This window comes from Heterodontus francisci, chromosome 3 (assembly GCF_036365525.1).
Source record: "Heterodontus francisci isolate sHetFra1 chromosome 3, sHetFra1.hap1, whole genome shotgun sequence".
Taxonomy (NCBI): Eukaryota; Metazoa; Chordata; class Chondrichthyes; order Heterodontiformes; family Heterodontidae; genus Heterodontus; species Heterodontus francisci.
The window spans coordinates 117,723,541-117,750,034 of record NC_090373.1 but is presented as its reverse complement, the minus strand read 5'-3'; the positions used below and the strand labels follow the sequence as shown (position 1 = coordinate 117,750,034).

At 41.7% G+C, this 26,494-nt stretch overlaps 1 protein-coding gene across 1 annotated transcript; it reads right to left on the bottom strand.

Annotated features, from left to right (window-relative positions):
- Positions 1–8,193: 8,193 nt before the first annotated feature.
- Positions 8,194–15,201, bottom strand: LOC137352706 (calcium homeostasis modulator protein 6-like). The gene is made up of 2 exons (XM_068018441.1): positions 14,625–15,201; positions 8,194–11,224 (listed from the first exon to the last, which is right to left on the bottom strand). Exons 1-2 carry the CDS (start codon positions 15,162–15,164, stop codon positions 10,799–10,801), a joined length of 966 nt encoding a protein of 321 aa, XP_067874542.1. The 5' UTR covers positions 15,165–15,201; the 3' UTR covers positions 8,194–10,798.
- Between the last annotated feature and the right edge of the window lie 11,293 nt (positions 15,202–26,494).

The window sequence follows — 26,494 nt, the reverse complement described above, 5'->3', positions numbered from 1 at the left end:
TCCTGAGAAGTGTGAGGTGATGAATTTTGGGAGGACTAATAAGGCAAGGGAATGTACAATGGATGGTAGGACCCTAGGAAGTACAGAATGTCAGAGGGACCTTGGTGTACTTGTCCATAGATCACTGAAGGCAGCAGCACAGGTAGATAAGGTGGTTAGGAAGGCATATGGGATACTTGCCTTTATCAGCCGAGGCATAGAATGTAAGAGCAGGGAGGTTATGATGGAGCTGTATAAAATGCTAGTTAGGCCACAGCTGGCGTACTGTGTACGGTTCTGGGCACCGCACTATAGGAAGGATGTGATTGTACTGGAGAGGGTGCAGAGTTGATTCACCAGGATGTTTCCTGGGCTGGAGCATTTCAGCTATGAAGAGAGATTGAATAGGGTAGGGTTGTTTTCCTTGGAGCAGAGAAGGCTGATGGGGAGATATGATTGAGGTATAGAAAATTATGAGGGGCATTGATAGGTTAGATAGGAAGAAACTTTTTCCCTTAGCGGAGGGGTCAATAACCAGGGGCATTGATTTAAGGTAAGGGGCAGGAGGTTTAGAGTGGATTTGAAGAAAAAAAATTCACCCAGAGGGTGGTTGGAATCTGGAACACACTGCCTGAAGAGGTGGAAAAGGCAGAAGCCCTCACAACATTTAAGAAGTATTTAGATGAGCACTTGAAATGCCATAGCATACAAGGCTATGGGCCAAGTGTTTTAGTTTTAGTTTTTAGTTTTTAGATTTTTTAAATTAATTAATTGTATTTATTAAAGGTGCATCAAATCACCTTTATGCTCCCACAGAAAACTCTAGGCCTTTAGGAATTATGTGAGGGGCCTGAAGAGGGTGCAGAGGAGATTTACTAAAATGGTTCCTGGGATGAGGGATTTTAACTAAAAGGTTAGGTTGGAAAAGCTGGGTTCGCTCTCCTTAGAACAAAGGAGATTGAGAGGAGATTTAATAAAGTGTACAAGATTATGACAGGCTTAGCTAGGTTCGACAAGAGAAAACTGTTCCTATTAACAAATGGTACAAGGACTAGGGGACACAGATTGGAAGTTTTGGGCAAAAGATACAAGGGGAATATGAGGAAGCACTTTTTTACAAAGCGGGTGGTAATGACCTGGAACTCGCTGCCGACAAGCGGAGATGATCAATGACTTCAAGTGCTGGAAAATGGGATTAGAATAGTTCGTTGCTTGATGGTCAGCACAGACGCAATGGGCCGAAGGGCCTGTTTCTGTGCTGTATAACTCTATGACTCTACTGCAGATGCTAGAAATCTGAAATAAAAACACGAAATGCTGGAAATACTCAGCAGGTCTGGCAGCATCTGTGGAGAGAGAAGCTGAGTTAATGTTTCAGGTCAGTGACCCATCATCAGAACTGGCAGAGGTTAGAATTGTAATAGGTTTTATGCAAGTAAAGCGGGGGTGGGGCAAGAGATAACAAAAGAAAAGGTGTTGATAGGACAAGGTCACAGAGAATAACTGACCAGAAGGTGATGGAGCAAAGGCAAACGATATGTTAATGGTGTGGTGAAAGACAAAGCATTAGTACAGAGAGGATGTTAATTGACAGAAAACTGAACAGCCAAGGCCCCAAGCACAAACATGAAAAAGAGATGAAACTAAGACAAAGGGGTAGTCTTAAATCCAGGGAAAATTTGGGTCAGGAAGAATCTGAATTTAGCTCTGGACCCAGAGCTTCAAATTTATTCAAGGTCTTCCTAAGTTTGAGGAAAGGGACGTCGAGGCATTTTTCATATCTTTTGAAAAAATATCCAAACAGATGAAATGGCCGAAGGAATGTTGGACACTGCTTATGCAAAGCAGGTTGGTAGGCAAGCTCATGAAGTTTATGTCATGCTTCCTGAAGAGGCTTCTGCAGATCATGAGATGGCAAAAATGCTATTGTCGCTATGTATGAGTTAGTCCCTGAAGCTTACCATCAGCAGTTTCGGAATTTACAGAGATTGGCTGGGCAGACATATGTAGCATTTGAGAGGGTGAAGCAAATGAATTTTGACCATTGGATACAGGCATTAAAAATGGAAACCATATATGAGAACCTTTGAGAATTGATTTTCTTGGAAGTGTTTGAAAACTCCATTCCTTCAGTAGTAAGAACACATGTAGATAACCTGAAAGCTTTGAAAGCTAGGCAAGCAGTGGAAATTGCTGATGATTTTGAGCTTGTGAATAAGCCAACCCATTTTGTCCATCAGCTCCATAAACCCAAGAAGGATAGAAAGTGGGAGAGTGAAAGAAAGGCAAGTAGCTGGGGACAAGAATGAACAGCAGGGAATGCCCCAGGACCACCTTCTCAGGTTAGAAAGGAAGGTGCTGAGGGTAGAAGTGAGGTTCGCAAGCCAAAGTGTTATCATTGCCTCAAAGCAGGTCATCTTCATTCAGAGTGCTGGAAGTTGCAAGGTAAACCCATAGGACTTGTTGGGGTATGCAAAGCTAATGCAGAGGAAAAGACTCTGACTGAGAGTATAGCAGACCAGGCTATAACTTTAATGACAGTTGTAAAACCAGATACTAAAATTAAAAGGAGCGTTGAGGTTTAGAATAAAATACCCGAAAGTTATAACGAATTTTTGTCAAAGGGGTGAGTAGCTCCACATCCTGTAAGTGAGGCAGGAAAACTTATCATTATACTAGGGATACAGGAGCAACCCAAACACTCTTGCTTGGGAAAGATATAAGGTTTCCACCAGAGAGCGCCTTGAACACTAAAAGTTTTAGTAAATGGAATTGGCGGGGAGTTTCTACCCATACCTTTGTGTAAAGTATGCCTGGAGACTGACTTAATATCTGGGATAGTAACTGTCGGAGTTGTCCACGATTTGCCAGTAGAGGGATTTAATCTACTCCTAGTAAATGATTTGGCTGGATCAAAAGTATCAGGTTCTCTTATAATTACAAAGGAACTAAGTGAAATTAAGGAAACGGAGCAATTACGGGAACAAGTTCTGGAAATATTTCCTGCGTGTGTAGTCACCCAAGCAATGGCTAAACAGGATCCATTGTCAGAGGTAAAAGGGGCACCACAAAAAGATAGCCAAGTATCTGAAACCTTATTTGGGGATTTAGATAATCCAAATGAGATGTTTAACAGATCGTCTATCATTGCAGCACAGCAAGCTGATTCAGAGATATACCAAATAGCACAGTCAGTTCTGTCAGAAGCTGAGGCGAAAAGAGTTCCAGAAGGCTATTATATGGCAAATGGGGTTTTGAGGAGGAAATGGAGACCGCCTCATAGACTTGCAGATGAAGACTGAACAGTTGTTGAACAGATAGGGGTACCACCTAAATATCGACAAGGATTATTAAGGTTAGCACACGACATTCCTTTTGCGGGATGTAGGGGAATTTGGAAGACCAAATCATGCATAAGCCAACATTATTACTGGCCAGGTCTTACGAAGGTTGTGAGACAATTTTGTAGGACATGCCATACCTGTCAAATGGTGGAAAAACCACAACCTACCATAAAACCGGCACCACTAGTTCCCATACCAGTGATGGACAAACCATTTTGCAGGTTATTAGTAGACTGCGTAGGACCCTTGCCAAAAACAAAAGTGGGACATCAATACATACTTACTATCATGGATATGGCCACTCGATTTCCAGAGGCCATTCCTCTGAGGACAATTACTGCTAGAATAGTAGTAGAAAAATTAACCCAATTCTTTATGAGATATGAGTTACCACTTGAAGTTCAATCAGATCAAGGTTGTAATTTCATGTCTAGGATATTTCAAGAAGTCATGGGCAATTTGGGGATTAGACAGTTGAAATCTTCAGCATATCACCCACAGTCACAGGGAGGTTTAGAGAGATTTCACCAAACTCTCATAACAATGATTAGAACATACTGTCATGAATATCCACACGACTGGGATAAAGGACTAGACTTTCTTTTATTTGCAACAAGAGACTCACCAAATGAGCCTACAGGCTTCAGTCCTTTCAAATTGGTTTACAGACATGAGGTAAGCAGTAAAACTTATAAAAGACAGATTCTTGGAACAAAAGAATGAATCTTCGATACTTCGTATCTATGATTCCAGGAAAGGCTTCCAAAAGCTTGCGGAGTCGCTCAAAGCATCCGAAGCCAATATGAAACAATGGGCAGACAAGAATGCAAAAGCCTGCGATTTTCAATCGGGGATGAAGTAATATGTTGGAGGGAAAATCATTGATGAAACAGCTGAAGATAGTTGGGCCTAGAACACTACCCTTTAAATGCAAATGCTTTAAATGTAAATTAAAATAGAGGAGTACAGTCCAGTGGTTATCCATGTTTTTTGTATTTTGTTTATACAACACATTTGTTGAACAATACACTTTGAACTTAATTAGACTGGTCCTTAATTTGTGGCTTAACATATTTTGTAAATCCATCTTATCCGGTTTTAGCCTTGATGTAAATTTGACAAATTACATGCTTTATCCCCAGTGTTAACTGCTCTGCACTGCTGACTGCAGCCTTTCTGTTACAACCAGGTGCGAAAGAGGTCTAGGGTTTCCTTTCAGCCTTCACCCGGTCTTACTGTAAAGGGTTTAATTTTAAACACACTGTGTTTTTAGCTCCCTCTTGGTGAACCCTCACTCACCGCTTTCCAATTATAAGTCAAAGAAACCAGCACAAACATGTTTTCCTAGGTTTAAAGAAGAAAGGTTGAAATTTATTAAACTTAAACTTAAACTTTAATTCGGTTAACGTCTATGGATACATGACACGCCCACGCGAGCATGCATACGAGACACACACATGCAAATAAAGACAGAAAAGAGCAGAAGAAATAAAGTGGAAAAAATTTGAGGCATTATCTTTTTTGTTACGGTTCTTCAAGCTCACTGTAGAGTCCTTGATTGTAGGTAGATCTTGCTTTTCATTGGAACCCAGTATTCTTCTTAAACCATATTCACTGTAGTAGAATTGTTCTCTCTTGGGGTTCATGTGTCTTGCAAGGAGTTTAACTCTACTTCTGCATTTTCTCTTGGGTTTCCAGCAGTAGTACTTAGGAGATCAATCGTCCATGCTGGGAGATTTAGGAGGGTTGACAGCCCTACTTTTACTTTTTGAAGGTGAGGGTGGAGTGGGCAGAGGAGAGGAGAGAGTTGCAAGTGCTAAAAGGAAGCTGGGATTACCTTTGCTTTCCTGGATGATGCTGGAGTAGTAGATGGTTTTGGCTGGGGACAGCAAGGCTTGACAGTGCTTAATAAGTCCCAGCTAGATCTGGTGATGGATGGCTAAGTCACCTGATATGCCTGTGCCCTTGGACCTTCAGGAGGGAGGTGAGGACAATAGGGGAATTGAGCAGGGTGGGAGAGTGTTAGGGTTTTGCTGGGGAACAATGGCACTATATATGGAGGTGAGAGTGTGGTGGAGCAAAGTAACAGCTGAAGATGTATCATGGTAAATGGAGGGCCAGAAATTAAACAGTTGGTGGTTTGGGGAAATTTTCTTTCAGAAGAGCAAGTATAATAAGATAATACAATACGATTGTAGCAATTAATATATTCCATGATGATAATTTAATCATTTTCTCTTTACTTTCCAATTTGACACTCATTGATTTATTCGAAGGTTTTAATTTAGAGATGCCACAACATGGAAAGGTCAATGATGAGCATTGATGAATTTAACTGATTGACCAGCTGGTGAGAACTGTGCACAGAGAAAGATCCCTGTGCTATAATGGGTATGCCCTTGGCACCCCTGATATTAGGCCTCAGGCCTCTTTCATATGAGTCTGGCGAGCTGTAGATGCCTGCTGGGCATTGCCAGGAGGTTTTCAGTTTTGGACCGCTGTGTCACCAGCAGTTCAGTCTTGGGAGAGTGGATGTAGAAGCATTGGGGAGAGTGAGAGGATGATCAGGATAGATGGGGTGATTGAGAGAGGAAGGGGGCAATCTGGAGGGGCCTGGGAGTGGGTGGGATGAGTGGGAGCCAGCAATGGTTTTCAGCTCTGCAGCGGAACCAGAAGAAGCACTCTTGCACCTCCTGACTTCATATTCAAATAACGTACCTTTTGGCAACGTCCAGCAGTCCCTTTAAGGACTGCTTGTTAGGCCACATGTAGACTATGTTTAGCCGATCACAGCCAGCATGGCGGCAACTGCAGCGGAGTCCAATTTTTCTAAGGAGGCTTCAAACCAACTTTAAGCACTTCGTTTGCAAAGGACCTGAGGGCTGTGTTACGAGAAGTGTGTCTAGGGCTCCGTCCCAGCCTTCACCTGGTCTTACAGTGTTTAACAGTGTTTAATTTTTAAACACACCATGTTTTCAGCTCCCTCTTGGTGAATCTTTGTTCACTGCTTTCCAATTATAAGGCAAAGAAATGAGCACCAACAAGCTTTCTTAGGTTTAAAGAAAGGTGAAATTTATTAAACTTAAACTCTAATCCAGTTAACATCCACGGATACACGATGCGCCCACGCTAACATGCATGTGTGATACACACATGCATCTAAGGACAGAAAAGAGCAGAAGAAAAGATTAAAGTGGAAAGGTCTGAGGCAATCTCTGAAGAGTTTGTTACGGTTCTTCGAGCTCACTGTAGAGTCCTTTTGTAGGTTGATCTTACTTTTCGTTGGGGCCCAGCGTTATTCTTAAACCTTGTTCACTGTAGGAGACTTTTCTCTCTTGGGGTTCATGTGTCTCCAGTGGGTTTTTGGAGTTCCGTGAGAAAGAGATGGGAGCAGGCGGGAGAGAGGTCTTCTTAGTCCCGGAGCAAACAGCTTTCTGAGTTCAAATTCTCTGTGCCGAGTTTTAAAAAACCTGCACCAGCCAGTTAGTCATGTGACCAGTTGGCCAAATCAGTCCTGGCCCTTGTGGATTGTCTTCTCCTAGCAGACCTTGGAATGTCTCCTCTACACACAATACCTGGTGATCAAAGGCCCATTGTGGGTTAAATTGGAGCAGGGAATAGCCCCTTTGTCCTTTCAAGTACTGTCTGTCAATATGCAAAAATGTCTTTCCAGCCAGTCTGGCAGCTCTTGTAATAGACCTCTTTTTTCCTACAACAATTTGAAATTTAATGTCCATGTGGTGAAATTAATATGCCTCATTCTTGGCAGGTGGGGGCCTGCATGACAGCTGTTTCAGACATAGATCCTGAGTACCTCTTTTCCTGCCCTTATCAAGTTGGCACACTTAGAGCAGATAATATGTCTGTGTCAACAACAACAACAAGGGTTCCGAAGAAGGGTCACTGACCCGAAACGTTAACTCTGCTTCTCTTTCCACAGATGCTGCCAGACCTGCTGAGTGAATCCAGCATTTCTTGTTTTTGTTTCAGATTTCCAGCAGCCGCAGTATTTTGCTTTTATATTAATATGTCTGTGTGCCCTTTCTGCCATGTTGGATTTTTAGCTACCTATTTTGCACCTGAAACACTGTTGCACGTCATTGAATTTCTTGGCCGTGGTGTCCAACTGCAGGGAGAAAAGAAATTGAATTATTAATCATACTTTGGTTTTAATTACTAAGAGCATGCTGCTTGTTATGTTCTTAAGACTGGCAAAGTACAACTGTTAAAAACAAATAGTATGTTGTCTCTTGCAAAACATTTGCTTTGTTATAACATTAAACAATTCTGGCCAATTAACCATGAGCTCTTTTTTTATGTGCAAGCTCCAAAGAGGACCACATTTTAGACAAAGAGTTCCTTGAGGTCAGTTGCATGTACTCGTGATTAAGGTATTACAGGAAAGCTTCAGAAAAAAAAACTGCAAATGTTAAAAAATCTGAAAAAGAAGCAGGAAAAACTTGTGCGGTCAGTCAGCATGAGCGAAGAGAAGGATAGGTTAGCATTCTAGGTGGGATTCTTTATCGGAGCTGAACTTATCCAGAATCTTGCTTTTTTGGGTGCAGATCAACTTGCTAATTGTTTCCAGCATTGTCCATTTTTATTACAAGGAAGATTTCCTTTTTATACATTCCCCGGTACCTTGGCAGTTTGAGTTGATTACGTCTCTTTCAAAGATACGATCAAAAAAAGGAAGAGAGATTGTGCCAGTTTATGTCTCACCATTTCACAGTACCATGTACAGGTGGACAAATTGGCTGTCTGCCAAATGTAACTTCACAGACATTTACAATAAATAGTCGTAAGCCAAATAATTCTTTAAATCGTTTTTATTCAGTTTAAAGTATTGAACAGAGTGGATATTTGCAGTAATTATCAATAAAAATAGCTTATGACTTATGCCAAATTAAATGAAACATGTTATATCTCTAGCTTTCAATAGAATTCTTGCAAATTTATAAATGTATATTCAGCAATTAAACCACCTGTCAGTTAAATGCAGAAAAGCCCTGGAACACATATTCTATAACACGCTGGCAACCAATATTAATTCTTTCAATAAATATATACCAGGTTTACCTTGTTTATTCATAGATGTCACACGTTGACAAATCAAATAATCACATTTTTAGATAACCTTTGATTTTATTATTTGCTTTTGTACTTTTGTAATTTTTACCTTGTCATCTCATCGGCTAATATAGTACCACCTTATGTAGTGCTGAAAAAAATTAGCATAGTAACTAATGTTAAAACTTTAGGTTTAAATTGGCATTGTGGCCGGAAATTCCTCAGAGCTGCACCCGCTCTGCTGCCACAACTTCATTGCGGAGGAAACGTACTTTACACTTGTGGTGAAATTACAGCGGCAGAGCAGGAGCAAGTCTGAAGAATTTCCCAACAAATGACAACAGCTCAAAGCCTTACCTGATAAACTGAAATCTATTTTGGCATTATAAATATATAGACGTCTCTTTAAATAATTTTTTTTCTCTGTGGTTACTGATGTTCCTAGCTATAATAGTATTTTTTAAAGTTTGTTTACCTTTGAAATTATAAAATTATACTTTTACCTGATGTCAATAAAAATTATCAACGCTGTTTCCTCTCAGCAAAATTTTTACCATTATAAAACTTTACTTCAGTATAAAGTTTAATTGAATTTAATTAAAGGAGATAAAAGGTGCTAGAAGAAGTATATGCAGTGAAAAGTCCTAACCAGATTTAGGCCACATTTTACTTTCTGGTTCTATCCCTTTTGAACATTTGGGCTAAGATGTTTTTGGTCCTTCTCTGGCTTCAAACTAAATCTGTTACAATAGTCATTTTGTGTTTACCAATAGTGAATCAGCAACCCGTTTTACTCTCTTTACTATTTTCATTTCTTCATTTCCATTGACTTCAATCAGCTAGTGCCCAAGAAAAATTTCATCCCCAACCAATCTGCACTCATGGCCTTCCTTGGAAGATTCATAAAATCGATGTTGATGTATCAATGTTATACATCAGTTTAAGTGTGTAATTTAGAGATATTGGGCAGCTTCTCTGCCCCCAATGACATAAAGGGGCAGCTGCTCCATTCCCACAATGGCATCTTACGCTACTGCGCAGGCGCTGGCGCCATTTTTAAAGGGCTTCGCGTCCTTACTAGTACTTAAAATTTTTAAAGCCACATTGTGGGTAAAGTAAAATTGAAAACTTATTAACAGATCGAGGCCCCTCTCCCACCCCTCCAATAGCCATTTCATGTTATTTACACACCAGAAAATCTCTTCTTCCTAATCATCAGCTTTGCCCCCAAACTTTGTAACTTTGCTCTTCAACTAGCAGCAAGCTTATAAAATTCAGCCCGTTATCTGAACAATCGCTATTTGGCAATGCATCAGTTAGATCAGGGCTTACAATGTTTCTATCTCTTGGTCAAATAATGAGGAAACTTGGGGTATATATATATAGATAGATAAACTATAAATCTGTGTCCCTGGTAATGTGTTCTGATTTAGGATTTATCCACCAGTCTGGCAAAAAAGGTAAGATCAGCCTGGTCCAAATCTCCAGGCCAATGAAATTCAAACAAAACCAACCATCATATAAAGCAATATGAATGCAAATAGGACTGAGTTGTCAGGATTATGAGTAGCCCTATCTCCGACCCTCATTGTCATTGAACCCAGCTTCCTGTTGGGAACATGACATATCTGAATTTACTCTAAAATGCTCCTGCCAGAACATTGACAATGGAGATCTGTTAATGGAAGCAGAGCTTCTGTGTATAGTAGAAACAGAAAGTGCTGGGAAAACTCAGCAGGTCTGGGAGCATCTGTGGAGAGAAAAGCAGAGTTAATGTTTCAGGTCTGTGACCTTTCATCAGACGTTAGCTTTGCTTCTCTCTCCACAGGTGCTGCCAGACCTGCTGAGTTTTTCCAGTACTTTCTGTTTTTATTTCAGATTTCCAGTATCCGCAGTATTTTGCTTTTATTTTACTTCTGTGTGTAGTGTTTCTTTTAGCATGAGTAGTTATTTAAGTTCATTCACTCTCGGATTACAAAGAACCTGTTCCTGGTGGAAGATAAGAAATTTAATTGCGTAAAAAAGTGCTTCCCATACATTTTCTTTCATGAAGATGTTATCCCTATAACATTCTCTGATTAACACTGACAATTGTAACTACCCACCACAGACAGAAGAGACCTGCTCTTCTCTGGCATGTCTCAGACCCAGCTTCCAACTGATGGCAAAACTGTTCCTTATCATAATGCATTACTCATACTCTCAATAAAAGAGTTTGTATACAATGTATAAAATATATAAAATGTAATAAATCTTTGTAAAAGTGCCATTATATGTCTAAAAAGAGGAAATCTTACACAAATACTGCCACGCAACTTTGATAAGCAAGCATAATAACACTGCTTATTTCAGGCACTGGGGGTAAAGCACAGATTTACTTCAGTTACCCTTGCCTGAGCACATTCTCAAATATGGGTGTCAACAGAATTTTTACTACCATCAACAAAGTCCAGTACAGCAGGCACATCCACGTTGACTGTGGAGGATGAAGCATGGGTGTTGTCAGCCTTCCTTTCTGCATATTTGTGTATCGTGCTGTAGTACTCTTCAGTTTTGCTGAAAGAGTATAGCAGTGAAATCTCCTCCCATGCCCCCCTGCTTGGGGTTTTGATCTCCTTTGGTCCTTCAGATTCAAAGAAGATCTTCAGATTTCTCTCCGCTAGTTCTTTTGCATGCTCGGCCGATTTCTGCTCAAACAGCTCGTTCTCCTTTTCCTTGTATGTTTTCCAAAACTGCAATTGGAGGAAGCTGACAGGAGAGCAGCAGCGTACAATGCAGGTAGAGGCCAGGGCGAAAATCATGATAGTTGCTATCAGGCTCCATCCAATCACCTGTATGTAAGAAAATATAAATGCACTTCATATTCTCATTGTACACAATACAATCAATCAATCACTATTGCAGCATATAAGGTTAGAGGTGAATTGTGTACTAAGACTCACTTCTATCTAATTCAACAATTAAATCTGCTGTTTTAATTTAAACCAATTGACAAAATATAAAACATGGGGGCATTAGGGGCTCCTGTGGAATGCGAAGAGGGAAAATTGTGTAGGGGGATCACAAAACTATTAGTGAACCTTCCAGTGCAGATGTAGAACAGTTATTTTCTTCCTATAGATACTAAGAAACTAAAGTAAGAAGTCTGATTGTAGACAACCTGAAATTGTAAGTCAGGAAATGGAAGGGAGGGAAGAACTCAAGAAAATTACAATCACCAAAAAAGTGGTACTGAACAAATTGCTGGAGCTGTGGGCTGACAAGTCCCAGGGTCCTGATGGACTTCATTCTAGGGTCTCAAAATAAGTGGCTAGTGAGATAGTTGATGCAGTACTTTTAATTTTCCAAAATTCCCTAGATTTGGGGAAGGCTCTGCTAGACTAGAAAATAGCAAATGTAACTCCTTTATTCAAAAAGGGAAGGAGACAGAAAGCGGGAAACTACAGGCCAGTTAGCTTAACATCTGTCTTAGGGAAATTGTTAGAAGCTTAGAAAAATTGAAGGTAATCAGGCAGAGTCAACATGGTTTTGTTAAAGGGAAATCATGTTTAACCAATTTATTGGAGTTCTTTGAGGGAGTTACATGTGCTGTGGATGAAGGGAAACCGGTGGATGTATTGTACTTAGATTTTCAGAAGCATTTGATAAGGTGCCACATCAAAGGTTATTGCAAAATATAAAAGTTCATGGTGTAGGGGATAACATATTGGCATGAATAGAAGATTGGCTAGCTAACAGGAAACAGAGAATAGGCATAAATGGGTCATTTTCTGGTTGGCAAGATGTAATGAGTGGTGTGCCACAGGGATCTGTGCTGGGGCCTTAACTTTTTATAATTTATATTACTGACTTAGATGAAAGGACCAGAGGTATTGTTGCTAAATTTGCTGATGACACAAAGATAGGTCGGAAAGTAGGTTGTGAAGAGGACAGAAGGAGTCTACAAAGGGATATAGATAGGTTAAGTGAGTAGGCAAAAATCTGGCAGATGGAGTATAATGTGGGAAAATGCAAAGTTGTCCATTTTGGCAGGAAGAATAACAAAGAAGCATATTATCTAAATGGTGAGAGATTGCAGAGCTCTGAGATGCAGAGGGACCTGGGTGTCTTAGTGCATGAATCGCAAAAGGTTAGTATGCAGGTACAGCATGTAATTAGGAAAGCTAATAGAATGTTATCGTTTATCGCAAGGGGAATTGAATACAAAAGTAGGGAGGTTATGGTCCAGCTATACAGGGCATTGGTGAGGCCACATCTGGAGCACTGTGTACAGTATTGGTCACCTTATTTAAGGAAGGATGTAAATGCGTTGGAAGCAGTTCAAAGAAGGGCTATCTTATGAGGAAAGATTGGACAGGCTAGGCTAGTATCCACTGAAATTTAGAAGAGTAAGAGGCAACTTGATTGAAACATATACGATCCTGAGGGGTCTTGACAGGGTGGATGTGGAAAGGATGTTTCCCTTGTGGGAGAATCTAGAACCAGGGGTCATGGTTTAAAAATAAGGGGTCGCCCATTTAAGACAGAGATGAGGAGAAACTTTTTCTCTGAGAGGGTGGTGATTCTTTGGAACTCTCTTCCTCAAAAGGCAGTGGAAGCAGAGACTTTGAATATGTTTAAGGCAGAGGTAGATAGATTCTTGATAAGCAAAGGGGTGAAAGGTTATCAGGGGTAAGTGGTAATGTGGAGAAATCAGCTCAGCCATGAACTTATTGAATGGCGGAGCAGGCTTGAGGGGTCGAGTGGCCTACTCCTGCTCCTAATTTGTATGTTTGTATGTTTCCAATATTGCTGCTTAATAAACAGGGTTTTTAAATTTCAACCTTGTTTATACTTGCATAAACTGTGCAGTATTATATGTAATGGACCCAGGTTCAAACTGCAATTTTGAACATGCTACAACCCTTATTTGAAAAAAAATGTGAACAATTCTTTAGCTGGAATTGGTACTTGTGTAGCCATTATAATTCAATACAGATATGCATCAAATGAGCTCACATCTTTTAGTTCTTGCAAATCCTGCCTAATATAAATTTTCCAATACTTCAGAAGTACAATCTTCTGCCAGTTCTTACAATTCCTATTTACAAGAAAAGGAACAGACAGGAAGAGCTTAGTAGCAGATCAGAACATCCAGCACAACTTTCTTTCCTATTTAGAAGAATTAAAGATAAAATATAGACTTGAAATTGAGGACAAGTGACGGCACAGAGACAGTGAAAAACCACAGGTTTTTTAAAATTGATAGCAATAGTATTATTAGCAGCAGTATATGAACGCAGCAAATAAAGTGACTTTTTATTCTTGCCTGTCAACATAGATCCTTTCGTTACAAAACTTCCATGATTTGCCAGCACTAAATACTATTCCAGATGGCCTATGCACGCCATAATTTGGTTTGTTTGTCTGTTTTCACAATAAACTTGTAGTCTTGACCATCTTAATATAACTCATATTGTTATCACAGTCATCACTATTAATAAAATTCAAGTTGAATTACAAAAGGTCTCACCAGCTGCATTTTTCCAGCATTTTCTGATTTTATTAATAATTGGTGTGTTCTTACCTAGTAGTGCTTAGGGATGGGAAACTAATATCCTTTTTTCTCTGGTGGCATAATGGGCACAGGGATAATGTATTCCATTTATCATATAGTTTTAGATGGTTATTGAGTGCACTCACTAAAAATGTACTGGAGTCTTTACCATCTAAATATCATGCACTGGTTTAGGATAACTTTTAGCTTCACCTAAACCATAAATTTTTAGCTTGTAGAAATTAGTTCATAACAGAATGAAACCCAAAGACATAACTCTAGTTCTGCTATCATGATAATTTACTTTGGAAAATGGCAAGAATGGCAAAACAATGAATAAGCAGCCTTCAGTCAAGATTCATTCCAGATGGAGTAGAAAATATGATGGAATGTATCTCACATTCCAATGTGATATTAGGCAAGGCAGAAGTTAAGGCAATCCAACCCCCTACTCCAGGACAGGTTGAGGCATGTTGCCTTCTCACTCACGCCCCTTAAATACTACCTTTGAGAACCTGATCACTTGGACTTCTCATGCATTCTATTTGCTGTCACATATATTATATATATAGTAACTGTAATAAATGCATAATTCTGTTTGGCTAAATGTAAAAAGCAAAGCTTTCACATTATGAGGCAACAGTCTGCAAAAGAAAGTACAGTAATCATAACACATCACCCAAAGTATTTCTTACCTGAGAGTGTGCACGAAGGGTAATGAGAATATCCTCCCTGGCTGACAAAGGCAATGCTGTATGACCACAAGGCAGCTTATAAAGATTGGAAGGACAGTCATTGGATTTGTTATTGCAGATTGACTTTAAGAAGTGCTCGTTGTAATAGCCACACATACCACATTCATAGAAAGTGCCATTCAGTAAAGCAACAGAAATCCATGTTGTGGGGGCTACTAAAGCTCCCACTGTGATTTGCACAAAAATCTTTATGCCACGACAGAGGATTCTTTTAGAACACTGCTTTGCTTGATTGATGCAACAGCCAGTACATAGCTTCCAAGTTCTGTTGCTTATGAAGTAGCCCAGTAAAAATAACACCAGGGCTGGGATGAGAAGAAAAACCATGCTGTAGGCAAAGTTCCATGAGTTACAGGGACAACTGAACACAACAACAGAGAACAGTTGTTCTCCCCCGGCTGTTGCTAAGGCCAGAAAGCCGTATCCTAGGGTGGCATGCTGCTTCAAAACTAAATTCAGAACCATCTTATATTTCTCCATCTTTACAGTATAAATGCTAGGACCTAATGACTATTGATGCAACTTCCTTTCAGACGTTTTGAGAGTACGCCATAAATAATTTATATCAAGTGATCACTGGTGATGACCATATATGGGAAAGGGGTTGAGAAATGAAACCAAATCTAATTAAAAAGGAAAGTACTGCAGAGTGCAATATGCCTGCCAAAAGAGCCCTTTGATAATTGGCTCCAGATGTAATTCTGTGTAAGTACCAGAAGATATTGCAGCTCTGGGCTTAGCAGCTGTTGATGTTCCCGCACAGAATGGTAACCTCCACTTATCTTTATTCATATTTCTGAGCTGTCTGTAGCTTGACCAGGTTTTTCATCGAATCATTTAAGTGAACGAGACTTTCTTTTAAATCAATTTCTTTTAAATGAAATAGCTTTCGCTTGTGACCTTTAACATAATGCATGTTGACTGTCATAAGAACACTGGTATTATTTTTAATCAATATATATATCCATTACAGAAATTAAAGAGATGCATCTGCTGCAGTAAAATGAGAGAATTCAATATTATAGGCTTCTGTTCTCTGCCGCCACCTAATGCCAAATCGCAGATACAACAATTCTACCATTTCTGTAAACTTACATTTTGGTGGTGCATTTTAAAGGGATTTTATAGGGTTATGCCCTGAGGAAAAAATCATATTGGTTTTACATCTAGATCATTTAAAGCGCACAATTTTCCATCAATTAAAATGAATGAGAGGAAAAATCATGGACGGGGACAGCATAAGAGGAAAATGAATGATAATGAATGTTAGGAATTTGCATAGTCTTCTAAATTATGTGATCAGAACCTCATTTATTATAGAACTCAAATGAAGCCTCTGAAACATTTAGTGCTTTCCCAGGCCATTGTTCACTGGAAATCCCCATGATACATAGAGTGGGAGTCTGATGGATCTCCATCCTGTTTTCCAAACAGCAACATTCGCTTTATTCCAGAAGCTGATCTATGACCATCTAAAATACTATTTCATTCATTTAATCTTTAAATTTTCAGACAGAGTTAAGGTCAATTGGAGCTGTCTCCTTAAATTCCTTAAAATGAGGAGTACACACATAGTTGGTGAAGTTTTTAAAATGGTGCAGAATTCCTTAAGATTTGTCTTAATTCAGATGAAAACCACCTGTTCATATACAAAGCTGTCACATGGGGTAAATATTAGGAGTGAGATTTATTAACAAAAGTTGGATGATCGTCCATGATCATAATGAATGGCGGAGCAGGCTCAAAGGGCCAAATGGCCTACTCTTGCTCCTATTTCCTATGTTTCTATGTAACAACAGTAAAGCTGCTGATCAGAAATCTACTTAGACAAATGGGGATTGAATTTCCATAGGGTTTATTAGAAATGCATCAGGAAGAACTCTAGATAAGTAGATGCATTGAAGGTGCTCTCCTGCCTGAAACTGTTACTATGGCTCAAATTGTAACTGCTCTCCACCCCACCTTGGTTTCCAGAAGGTGGGAAGGCAGTTAAAATGCAGTGGGAGACATACCCACTGCTGTTCCGCTCTGACCTGACCGATTGTGGGTGGTTTGGACATCGGCCTCTAGCTGGCAGGGTCCTATTTAAATATGCAGATTGGGTTCCAATGATATCATTAGGTTCTGAGCTGCTACTTTATCCAGAGGCCTCAGCAGGGGAGCAGTAGTGGCTTCTCCACCAGGCCAAATCTGCCAGATGCTGGATCAAGAGCCAGAAGAGGCCCCGCAAAGTAAGTTTTAAATTTTTTTCTTTAGTTTCCTTCTCGGCAAGCTTGTTGCTCAGCCAGATCCCTCACACAGATCAATTCTGTACCCAACCACCACACCGCCCAACCTCACCATCCCCAACTCCCAATAAAATCAGGGCCTTTGAGAATGGAAGAAACCATGGAAGAAAGTACCAACAGGATTGCATTAGAATTGTGATAGTTGTATCTGTGTATAAATACATTTAAATGAATTCTGAACAGGATGTTCAACATAAGTGTTCCTTGCCTAGACCAAATAATCCAATAATCAAATCATTTACAGTAACTGAGTAGTTAAACAACCATTGTAAATAGCGCCATTATTCGCAGCTGAAACCAGGTGACATCTTGCAACTGCTGTCAGCCCAAGTGTGACGGAAATCCACATCTGCCAAATTAAATATATTAATTTCATCATATTTCATCACGCTTACTGGACATTGAATATAACCTGTTTTAAAAAGACCACAGAACAGTGGCTGAAAACATGGCTGCACATTTGTATTCTAAAAGACAGTTGCATGGAGAGACAATGGAAGTACTCCCTGATCCAATTAGCCAGATGGGTTTTGTCAATGGTGATGATCAAGAGCCATTGAGAGTCATTGAATGTGCAAGAGCCAGCATTTCACCACCACCCCCCACCACCCCCCACCCATTGAGAGTGTCTGGTAAGCTTGGAGGAATCCACAAACTTTGCAGGAGAGGCTGTTTCAAACAAGAAGCTAGTTTCATGACTAACCTGCTGGTCAACCTGGAGTTGATTGAATTGTGCTCACAGAAAAGTTTTGAGATAGACTGCAACTGAACTTCAAGAAGAGAGCACCTTTCTCTTTCTCTGTCTCTCTCTCACACAAAGTTCCAGGGACCCACGGAAATAACTTAAGCCTCAAAAGACCAGTGAAACAAGTTTGAAAGTGTGCACTGCCCCAACAAGAACTGCAAGACTTAATTTCAATCAAAGACTTTACATCCAACCCAAAACCAATAACTGAACTCCATTTACTATTTCAAACCTTTCCCCTTTAATTCTTTCTCCTCCTTTGTATCTATTTGTGTATGGGTTTATCATGTATGCATGCTAGCATGGTCCCGTCATGTATTTTTAGTAGTTTTAACTGAGTTAAGAGTTTTAAGGTTAATAAACTTACACCTTTCTTGTTTAAATCTGAGAAAATCTGGTTGATTTTTTTACAATTGCAATTAGAGAACAGTGAGCAAGGACTCACTGAGGGGAAGCTAAAAACACTGGGCTGAATTTTACCGGCCCTTTGACGCCATGGGTCGCGGCGCAGAGGCTGGTAAAATGCTGCGGGGAGAGTCCCGCCTCAACCCATGACGTCGAGACGGGCCCGCTGCATTTTACCGGCAGTGACAGGACCTCGGTGCGGCCCCCCACCCGCCGCATAGCGGCAGCACCACAATTAGCATATGGTAATGATTACTTACCTTTGCTGATTATGCAGCTCACCACCTCTCCACTGACACTGCCGGATTTTTCGTTGAACGGGCGGCCGTTACGTGCCGTCCTGTTCACGGTCTGAAAAGCTGGCGGGCCCTCACTCTGCATTACGGAAGGGAGGAGGGAGGGGGTATACACAGGGGTCTAACTCTGCATTCTGGAAGGGAGACGGGAGGGGGATACATAGGGGTCTAACTCTGCATTCTTAAAGGGAGGAGGGAGGGGGATATGCAGGGGTCTAACTCTGCATTCTGGGAGGGAGGGGGTCTGGGATTACTGGAGGGAAAGCTGTGTTGGCATGAAGGGAGGTACCGTCTACCATCCCTCCATTAACAGTGTATGGTTTGTGTTTGTGAGGGGGCAATGGCACACTAAGCACCCTGTGTGTGGGAAGGGTGCCAGAAAAGGCAGGAACATTAAGGTTTTATGGATGGTGGGGGCAATCGATTCAGCTGGTAGGATCTTGATGTGGTCATGCTGTGGCACTCTGAGTGTTGGCCAAGATGGGTAATGCCATGCCACTCCACATAGTTGATCCAGGAAAGTAGCTGATGTACCCATCAACACCAATCCATGCCCTGTTAGGAACCTTCGAATACATGCAGGGTTCAACTTTATTTATCACATGGAAATAGGTATGGCTCATCCTACATCGTGTAATCCTCTGCACGTGAGGATCCGTATGCGCCAGAGACAAAATCAACAGGTAGGTGTGATCCACGTAGAGGTTCTCGGTCGTGAGCAGCAGCCCCCAAGGGAGCCCGCCATTACTGTTGCCATGCACCTACAGGCCCCACATGACATGCCATCGGATGGCAGAGCACCAGTGTCAGAGGAGATTGCACATATAGAGAGGGTGGTGACACGTCTCTGTGCCCTGCTCAAGGATGACCTGCAGCCCATGGGCTCCAGTGGACATCCCATGCATTTGTTCCTCATAGTGGCAGCGGTTCTCAAGCCTGACGCCTCTGCAGCCTTTTAGGGGCCCACCAGAGACCTTTGTGGGGTCACACAGTCAGCAGTGCACCACTGCATCAGGGAGGTCACCAATGCCCTGCACCGGAGGGCCAGTGAGGTTGTCCACTTCAGGACGGACTCTCACAGCCAGGCCCAGAGGGCCATTGGTTCTGGCACCATTGCCAGAGAACCATAGGTTATAATGTTCATTGACTGCACCCATATGGCCATCAGGTCTACTGCTAGGCTACCACCTGCAGATGTCATCATTAAAGTTGCCCTCTCAATCTAGGTGAAGCTGGTATGTGAACACTGCAGCTGCTTGCAGCGAACGTGTGACCGCTTCTCAGGCAGCTGACATGACACCTGGGTCTTGCGCCAGTCCCAGCTGCCACCGCTGTTCACTGAACTGGCTCAGATTGAGGGGTGGCTTCTTGGTGATAGGGCTATCCTTTGCAGACATGGCTCCTGACACCAGTGAGAAACTCCACCACTGCTGCGGAGGAGAGATACAACGCCTGCCACTGAACTACAAGAGCCACCATCTAGCAGGAGATCCGCATGCTGAAAGAGTGCCTCCAATTCCGGTATGGATAGGGTGACGCCCTGTCCTACAGGCCAAAAAGGCCAGCTCCTTTCTTTGCTGCTCTGCACAACCACACACCCAATAGGCCTGGCATGTTGAGGAGAGACATCAACAGGATTCCTCCTCAGTCTATGAGGATGCTGAGGACCCACAATATGAAAGACGCATGGGAGGGCAGATGGCACCCAGGCTCTGCATGCAGGGCTAGCAGTGAACTAGGGACGTATGGATGTGACTTATCAGATAAAAGCTCTCTGCACCATAGGAACCGACATGAGCTCTGCAAGCCACACATCACCCTCACTCACCTGCTGTGCACCAGTCCACATCTGCAGCATCTCTGTGCAAACTATTAGAGACAGCAGCTGACTGAGCCAATGTCCATGTCACTGCATCTGTGGAGATGCTCATGCGTAATGGTGGCATGGCAATAATGTTATTGCATACGTTGGCCCTTCTGAACGGAAAAGGACACACATGTGGGCGAGGAACGTTTAGTGAAAGACTTACTTAATTTGCTGTGACACCCATGCATCCCCATTTGTGTCAGTGTGTTCTCTGTAAACCTCTGTAATATCTTTTATGGTCTATTTAAGTCTCACATCCTGGACTGTGCAAATTTAAGATTATTCTCCCAGGTTCGGCATGCCTACATCTTCTTAGGCAGCCCCTCGGGAATGAGGATGACTTTCTTTCACTCCAGGGTTGTGAGTCCTTAGGTGACTGAATAGTCCAATCCTGATATTCCACATCCCGAAGTTCATTTTGAGGGGGTGGTAGATGTCTGTGCATGAGTTCTTTTAACGTGGGGGGGGCCGTTGCACACCAACTATCACACGGTCCAAGCGAAGCAAGGTCTTTGTCCAATGGCAGGGAAGGCCAAGATGATTGGAGACCAAGCTCTGCTACACGGACGGGGACTAATACACACACATGGCCAGCAAGTCCAGCTGGTGAGTTCAGATGCAGGTTATGTGGATCTGCGTCAGGGTGTTCTTGAAGGGGTAGCTGAAAGCCTGCTCCAAGGGCTCCTGTGACTAGGGCTCCCCGGGACCTTTCATGCAGCTGACAGGAATAGGCTGAAGCAGAAAATCAGTATAGCCAGTGGCGAGTCACAGGCTCAGTAGGAGACTGAAGTCTCTCAATCACAGCAGTGGTGGGGGAAGGGCAGTAAACTGATCAAAGTTACTTCAAAAATCACAACAGAGCAGCAATACTGAGACAAAGTTGGGTCTTACGTTATAACCAGTGTACTCCAGAGCAAAAGTGTCTTCCTAATGTTGAGATAAGTCCAGAAATTTGAAGCTAAGTTTCAAAGAAGATCTCGGTGTAGAATTTTCCAGATCTTTTCCACAGGTCACAGATCAGAAAAACAGAAAAAGGCAGCAGATTATAGACGGAAGCAGAGTCTTACATTTTTCCAACTTAGTCCAGAGCAGAAGCATGATCTTGGTGTCTCGTGAGACCAGGAATTTGAAGCCAGATTTGAGTGAAAAAACACATAAGGTCAAGGTATGGGGTTTGTACCAGCAGACAGAGGCTGTTTAAACTAGCAGTTAACTTGAAGTTCGGGCTAAAAATGCACCCACTGTTAGAATCAGGGGAACTTAAACAGCACATTAGACGTACATTGGAAATATTACCAATTTTAAATTGGACACAGCATAAGTGTCACAATGTTGTCAGACCAAGAGCCATGGGTGTCGACGTATACCTTACAACCAGCAGATATTCAGTTACAAGGTCCTTGAGGGATACAACTGAAGATCAAGGGGAAGCGACAAGCAACACTCCAATATGAAGGAAGGAAGATAAAGAAAACCCTGTATGTTTTGAAAAATCAAGCATTCTCATTGTTAAGCAGAAAAGCGTGCTTAAACCTACAAATACTTAAAAGAGTGGAAGAAATTAAACAGCCAGAATCCAACAGTCACTTTCAAGCAGACTTTCCAAAACTATTTTCAGGTCTAGGAAAACTAAAGACCAAATATTATATAACATTAAAAGATGCCGCCAAACCTGAATGTATCTTTACGCCAATGAAGATATCACACCTAGTGATGAACCAAGTTCAGCATCAGCTGGAAGAGATGAACAAGATGGGAGTCATTTCTCCAGTCATAAAGCTATGGCTACGGCTACAGTTCCAAAACAAAATGGTACTTTTTGTATCTGTGTGCACTTAAGACAACTTCACAAAGCTGTGGCGAGAGAAATTCATCTTATGTCTTTGGTGGATGAAAGCCTGGCAAAGCTATCCAAAAGCATAATGTTCACGAAACTTGATGCAACCTCCGTTAGATGAGAAGTCAAGATTACTTACAACATTCATCACACCATTTGGAAGATTTTGCTTCAATCATTTACCATTCGGAATAATATCTGCACCAGAAATCTTCCAAAGGAACATGTCCAATATTATACAAGGAATAAAAGGGGTGATTTGTCAGATGGATGAAATCCTGGTCCAAGGGGAATCTGTTGAAGAGTGTGACTAGAGTGTCAAAGCAGTTCTACATCGTTTCAAGAGGTTTCACTTAATAAGTGAGAATTTTCAAAAATGTCTATTCGTTTCTTGGGCCATATTGTGAGTGGTAAGGGCATAATGGCAGACGCACAAAAGACGAGAGCCATTAGTGAATTCCCAATCCCAACTTCACTCCAACTTCTCTAAAGATTCCTAGGAATGGTGAATCAGTTGGCAATAGTTTTACCCAATTGGTGCAAGTAACAGAATCATTAAGACAGCTCTTGAAAAAAGATCAAGCCTGGTGTTGGAACATACATCAAGAACAGGCATTTCAAAGGATTAAGGAGATGCTAATTTCACCAGAAATATTAGCACACTACAATCCTTCATTTCCAACCAGCATTGCAGCAGATGCCTCATCTCCAGGCTTGGGGGCAGTCCTCTTTCAAGAACAGACAAATGGCTGTCGAAAACCAGTCTATCATATATCTAGAGCTTTGTCTGAGACAGAGATAAGGTATGCTGTCATTGAAAAAGAAGCACTTGCAGCCATATGGGCTTGCGAGAGATTTTCAGATATTACTGGCCTGAAAGTGGCTATTGAGATAGACCACAAACCCTTGGTTTCCTTACTGGAGAAAAAGGAAATTGCACGGATGCCTCTGAGAATTCAGAGGTTCCGATTGAGGTTGATGAGATATATTACGAGATGGTATATGTACAAGGGAAGATGCAAACTTCCGCAGGTGCATTATCAAGAGCAACTGTTGATGATCCTATGCAACAGGATGTTAACTTTGTTGAAGAGATAGAATCATATTCACAGTACACAGCGTCTCAATTGCTTGCAAGTACACGGAAACTTCAAGAAATTCGTCACATTCAAAAGCGGGATGAAGAATGTATTTAGATATGCCAGTATTGTACAAAAGGTTGGCCACAGGAATGTCCTAGTGGAAAAGTAATGAAAATTTTCTTCAAATTCAGAAGATACTTCACAATTGTAGATCAATTGCTGGTGTATAACAACAGACTAGTCATTCCGATTTCTCTTCGATCAGAGATCTTGGCAAGAATTCATCAAGGCCACATGGGAATTACAGAATGCAGAGCTCATGGTCAATCATCTGTTTGGTAGCCAGGAATATCTAAAGACACCAAGGAGATGATTTTGAATTGTCAGAGATGTGCGGTACATAGACTAGAACAGAGAGAACCTCTGATAACACAATTTCCATCAAGACTGATGGGAATGTCTAGGAATGGATTTACTTTCACCTTCAGAGCTGTTGATAGGCAGGAAGTTAAGAACTCAACTTCCCATTCGACCCAGAAAATGACTTCTGGGAATAGATGTACAAGATGATAAAAAGGTGCAGGACAAAGAGAAGTCTTACAGGAGCCACAAGCTTGCAATTATAATAAGTGATTTCGTACCAGAAACCTGCCAAGGTTAAAAGATGGTGAGAAGGTATGGCTGCAAGATCTAGGAGTGAAGGTAGAGTTATCTAGAGAGATGAAGTTCATCCGTGATCTTATGTAGTACACACTTCAGAGGGTATTATACACTGAAATAGGAGCAACCTTACCCCTTTCTTTCAAAAACAGCAATCAGTCATATATCTGGAGGAATCAGATGATGATAAAGAAACCCAGAGACAAAAGGATACTACAAACATTGGTCAAGGCCATCCAAGTCATCAAGCAAGACTTTCAAGAAAGACAGCTGATGTTCCGAGTCTGACAAGAACAAGGGGGAGTCATGAAGCCTCCTGAATGTTTGAATCTGTGCTGTCAGAGACTTGGGGGGAGATGGGGTAGTATGTAAAGTCAAAATGAATGTGTATATAAAAATATATAAGGACAAAGACTTTGGGTGGAGATGTAGTATAAGCGTCTGAAAGGGTTAATGGTTGAGACAGTGCAACTAATGTCTCCCACTGTAATGATGATGTGATTAGAGTCACATGGCAGTAGGATTGGAAGGAGCTAGAGCAGCATGAGAAGTGCTAGCTAGAGATCCGAATGGAGAGTGTAAATAGAATGTAAATATAAATAGAGTTAATGTTCACCCACCCAGAGACTCCAAGACCTTTATGAAGATTACCATAATTATGCTACCAATAACATACAATATCGGGACAACGATAGACAACAACTTTAAATCTTGGATTGGACAAATCAAATTGGCAAAGGTGGCCTTCAGGACGAGTTCTTAAATCAACATGTTGCAGAACCAACCAAGGAACAGGCTATTTAAGATCTGGTAATGTGTAATGAAACATGAATAATTAATGTTCACATCATAAAGAATTATCTAGGGAAAAGTGATCATAATATGATGGTCCCTTCATCCAAGTGAAATTCTGAGTGTATTCTAGCCACAGTTGCTGATAATACAAAGATACGTGGGAAAGCAAGTTGTGAGGAGGACACAAAAGGCTGGATTTTATTTCACCGGCGGGAGTTCCAGCGATGGACCAGAAGGCATAGGCAATCCTGTCTTGGCCCTTTATTTGATCCCCAAACAAATTTGAAAGCGGACAGATGCAATCCCTTTTAAGGGAAATGAGCTTGCCCTAAGCGCTGCTGGCCAATCAGAGGGTTGGCAGCATCACCTGGAGTGGTGGCCAAATGTTGGTACTGCAGAAGGCCCCAGAAGACAGGTGAGTGGGGTCGGGTTTGCCAGGGGCAGGGCCAGGGGGGTCGTTACTGAAGATGGGGGGCCCTTGCCTCCAGCGGGGCATTTCATGGGCTACAGCGTGGCCGATCAGGAGCCCCCACCCCACGAGTTTACTAGGAGGCCTTCAGGTTTCACCTGGCAGGGTCTCCATGCAGCAGCTGGCTCCTCCATCGTTGGCTAAATGTCAGCAGAGGAAGCTCTTAAGTGGTAAATGGCTTAATTGGTCTTCCAGTGAACTTCCCATTCACTATCATGCCCGCTGTGGACAAAATGGCATGGGGATAGGATGCGTGCACGACACACAATTCGTTGCCACAGGGCCCTTGAAATTTTGTCCCAAGAGTCTCCAAAGAGTTATAGATAGGTTTAATGAGTGGGCAAAAATTTTACAGATGGAATATAATGTGGGAAAATATAAAGTTATCCTACTTTGGTAGAAAGAATAGAAAAGAAAAATATTTTTTAAATGGAGAGAATGCTGCAGTACAGAGGGATCTGGGTGTCCTTGTACATGAATCACTAGCATGCAAGTACAGTACGCAATTAGGAAGGCAAATGGAATGTTGGTCTTTATTGCAAGGGCGAAGGAGTATCCTGGTAAGGAAGTCTTCCTACAATTGTACAGGGCATTGGTGAGATCACATCTAGAGTACAGCATACAGTTTTGGTGTCTTTATTTAAGAAAGGATTGACTTCGATTGGAAGCAGTTCAGAGAAGGTTCGCTAGGTTGATTCCAGGGATGAGGAAGGGTTGAGCAAGTTGGACCTATCCTCATTGGAGTTTAGAAGGATGAGAGGTTATCTTCTTGAAACATTTAAGATTCTGAGGGGGATTGACAGGGTAGATGCTGAGAGGATGTTTCCCCTCATGGGGGAATCTACAAATAGGGGGCATAGTTTCAGAATAAGAGGTCGCCCATTTAAGATGGAGATGAGGTAGAATTTCTTCTCTCAGGTGTCCATGAATCTCTGGAATTCTGTACCCACAAGAGCAATGGAGACTGAGCCTTCGAATATATTCAAGGCTGAGACAGATTTTTGAACTACAGGGGAGTCAAGGGAAATGGGGTGCAGGCAGAAAGTGGAGTTGAGGCCAAGATCAGATTAGCTATGATCTCATTGAATGGCGGCGTAGGCTCAAGGCGCCGTATGGCCTACTCCTGCACCTATTATGTTCTCCTCTAAAGGACTCAGGAGATGCAGGCATGCCTGTCCCCAGCCTGTTCCCTGCTGCTCCCTATGGTTATGTGAAACTTGGTCTTGTAAGAGAGATGGAAGAATGTCAGTGAGCGGGTTACAAGGTGTTTGGATGATGTGTCTGCCCTAGCTGAATAGCTGGAGCTATGTGGAAGCTGCAAGAGGTGATTATAAGGCTGCAGTATTGGTAAGTATGTGAGGGTAAG

Coding starts and splice junctions, on each gene's coding strand:
- LOC137352706 (XM_068018441.1), bottom strand. CDS start 15,164: ATGGAGAAATATAAGATGGTTCTGAATTTAGTTTTGAAGCAGCATGCC. Junction 11,225..14,624: donor CCCTTCGTGCACACTCTCAG/GTAAGAAATACT, acceptor TCTTACATACAG/GTGATTGGATGGAGCCTGAT.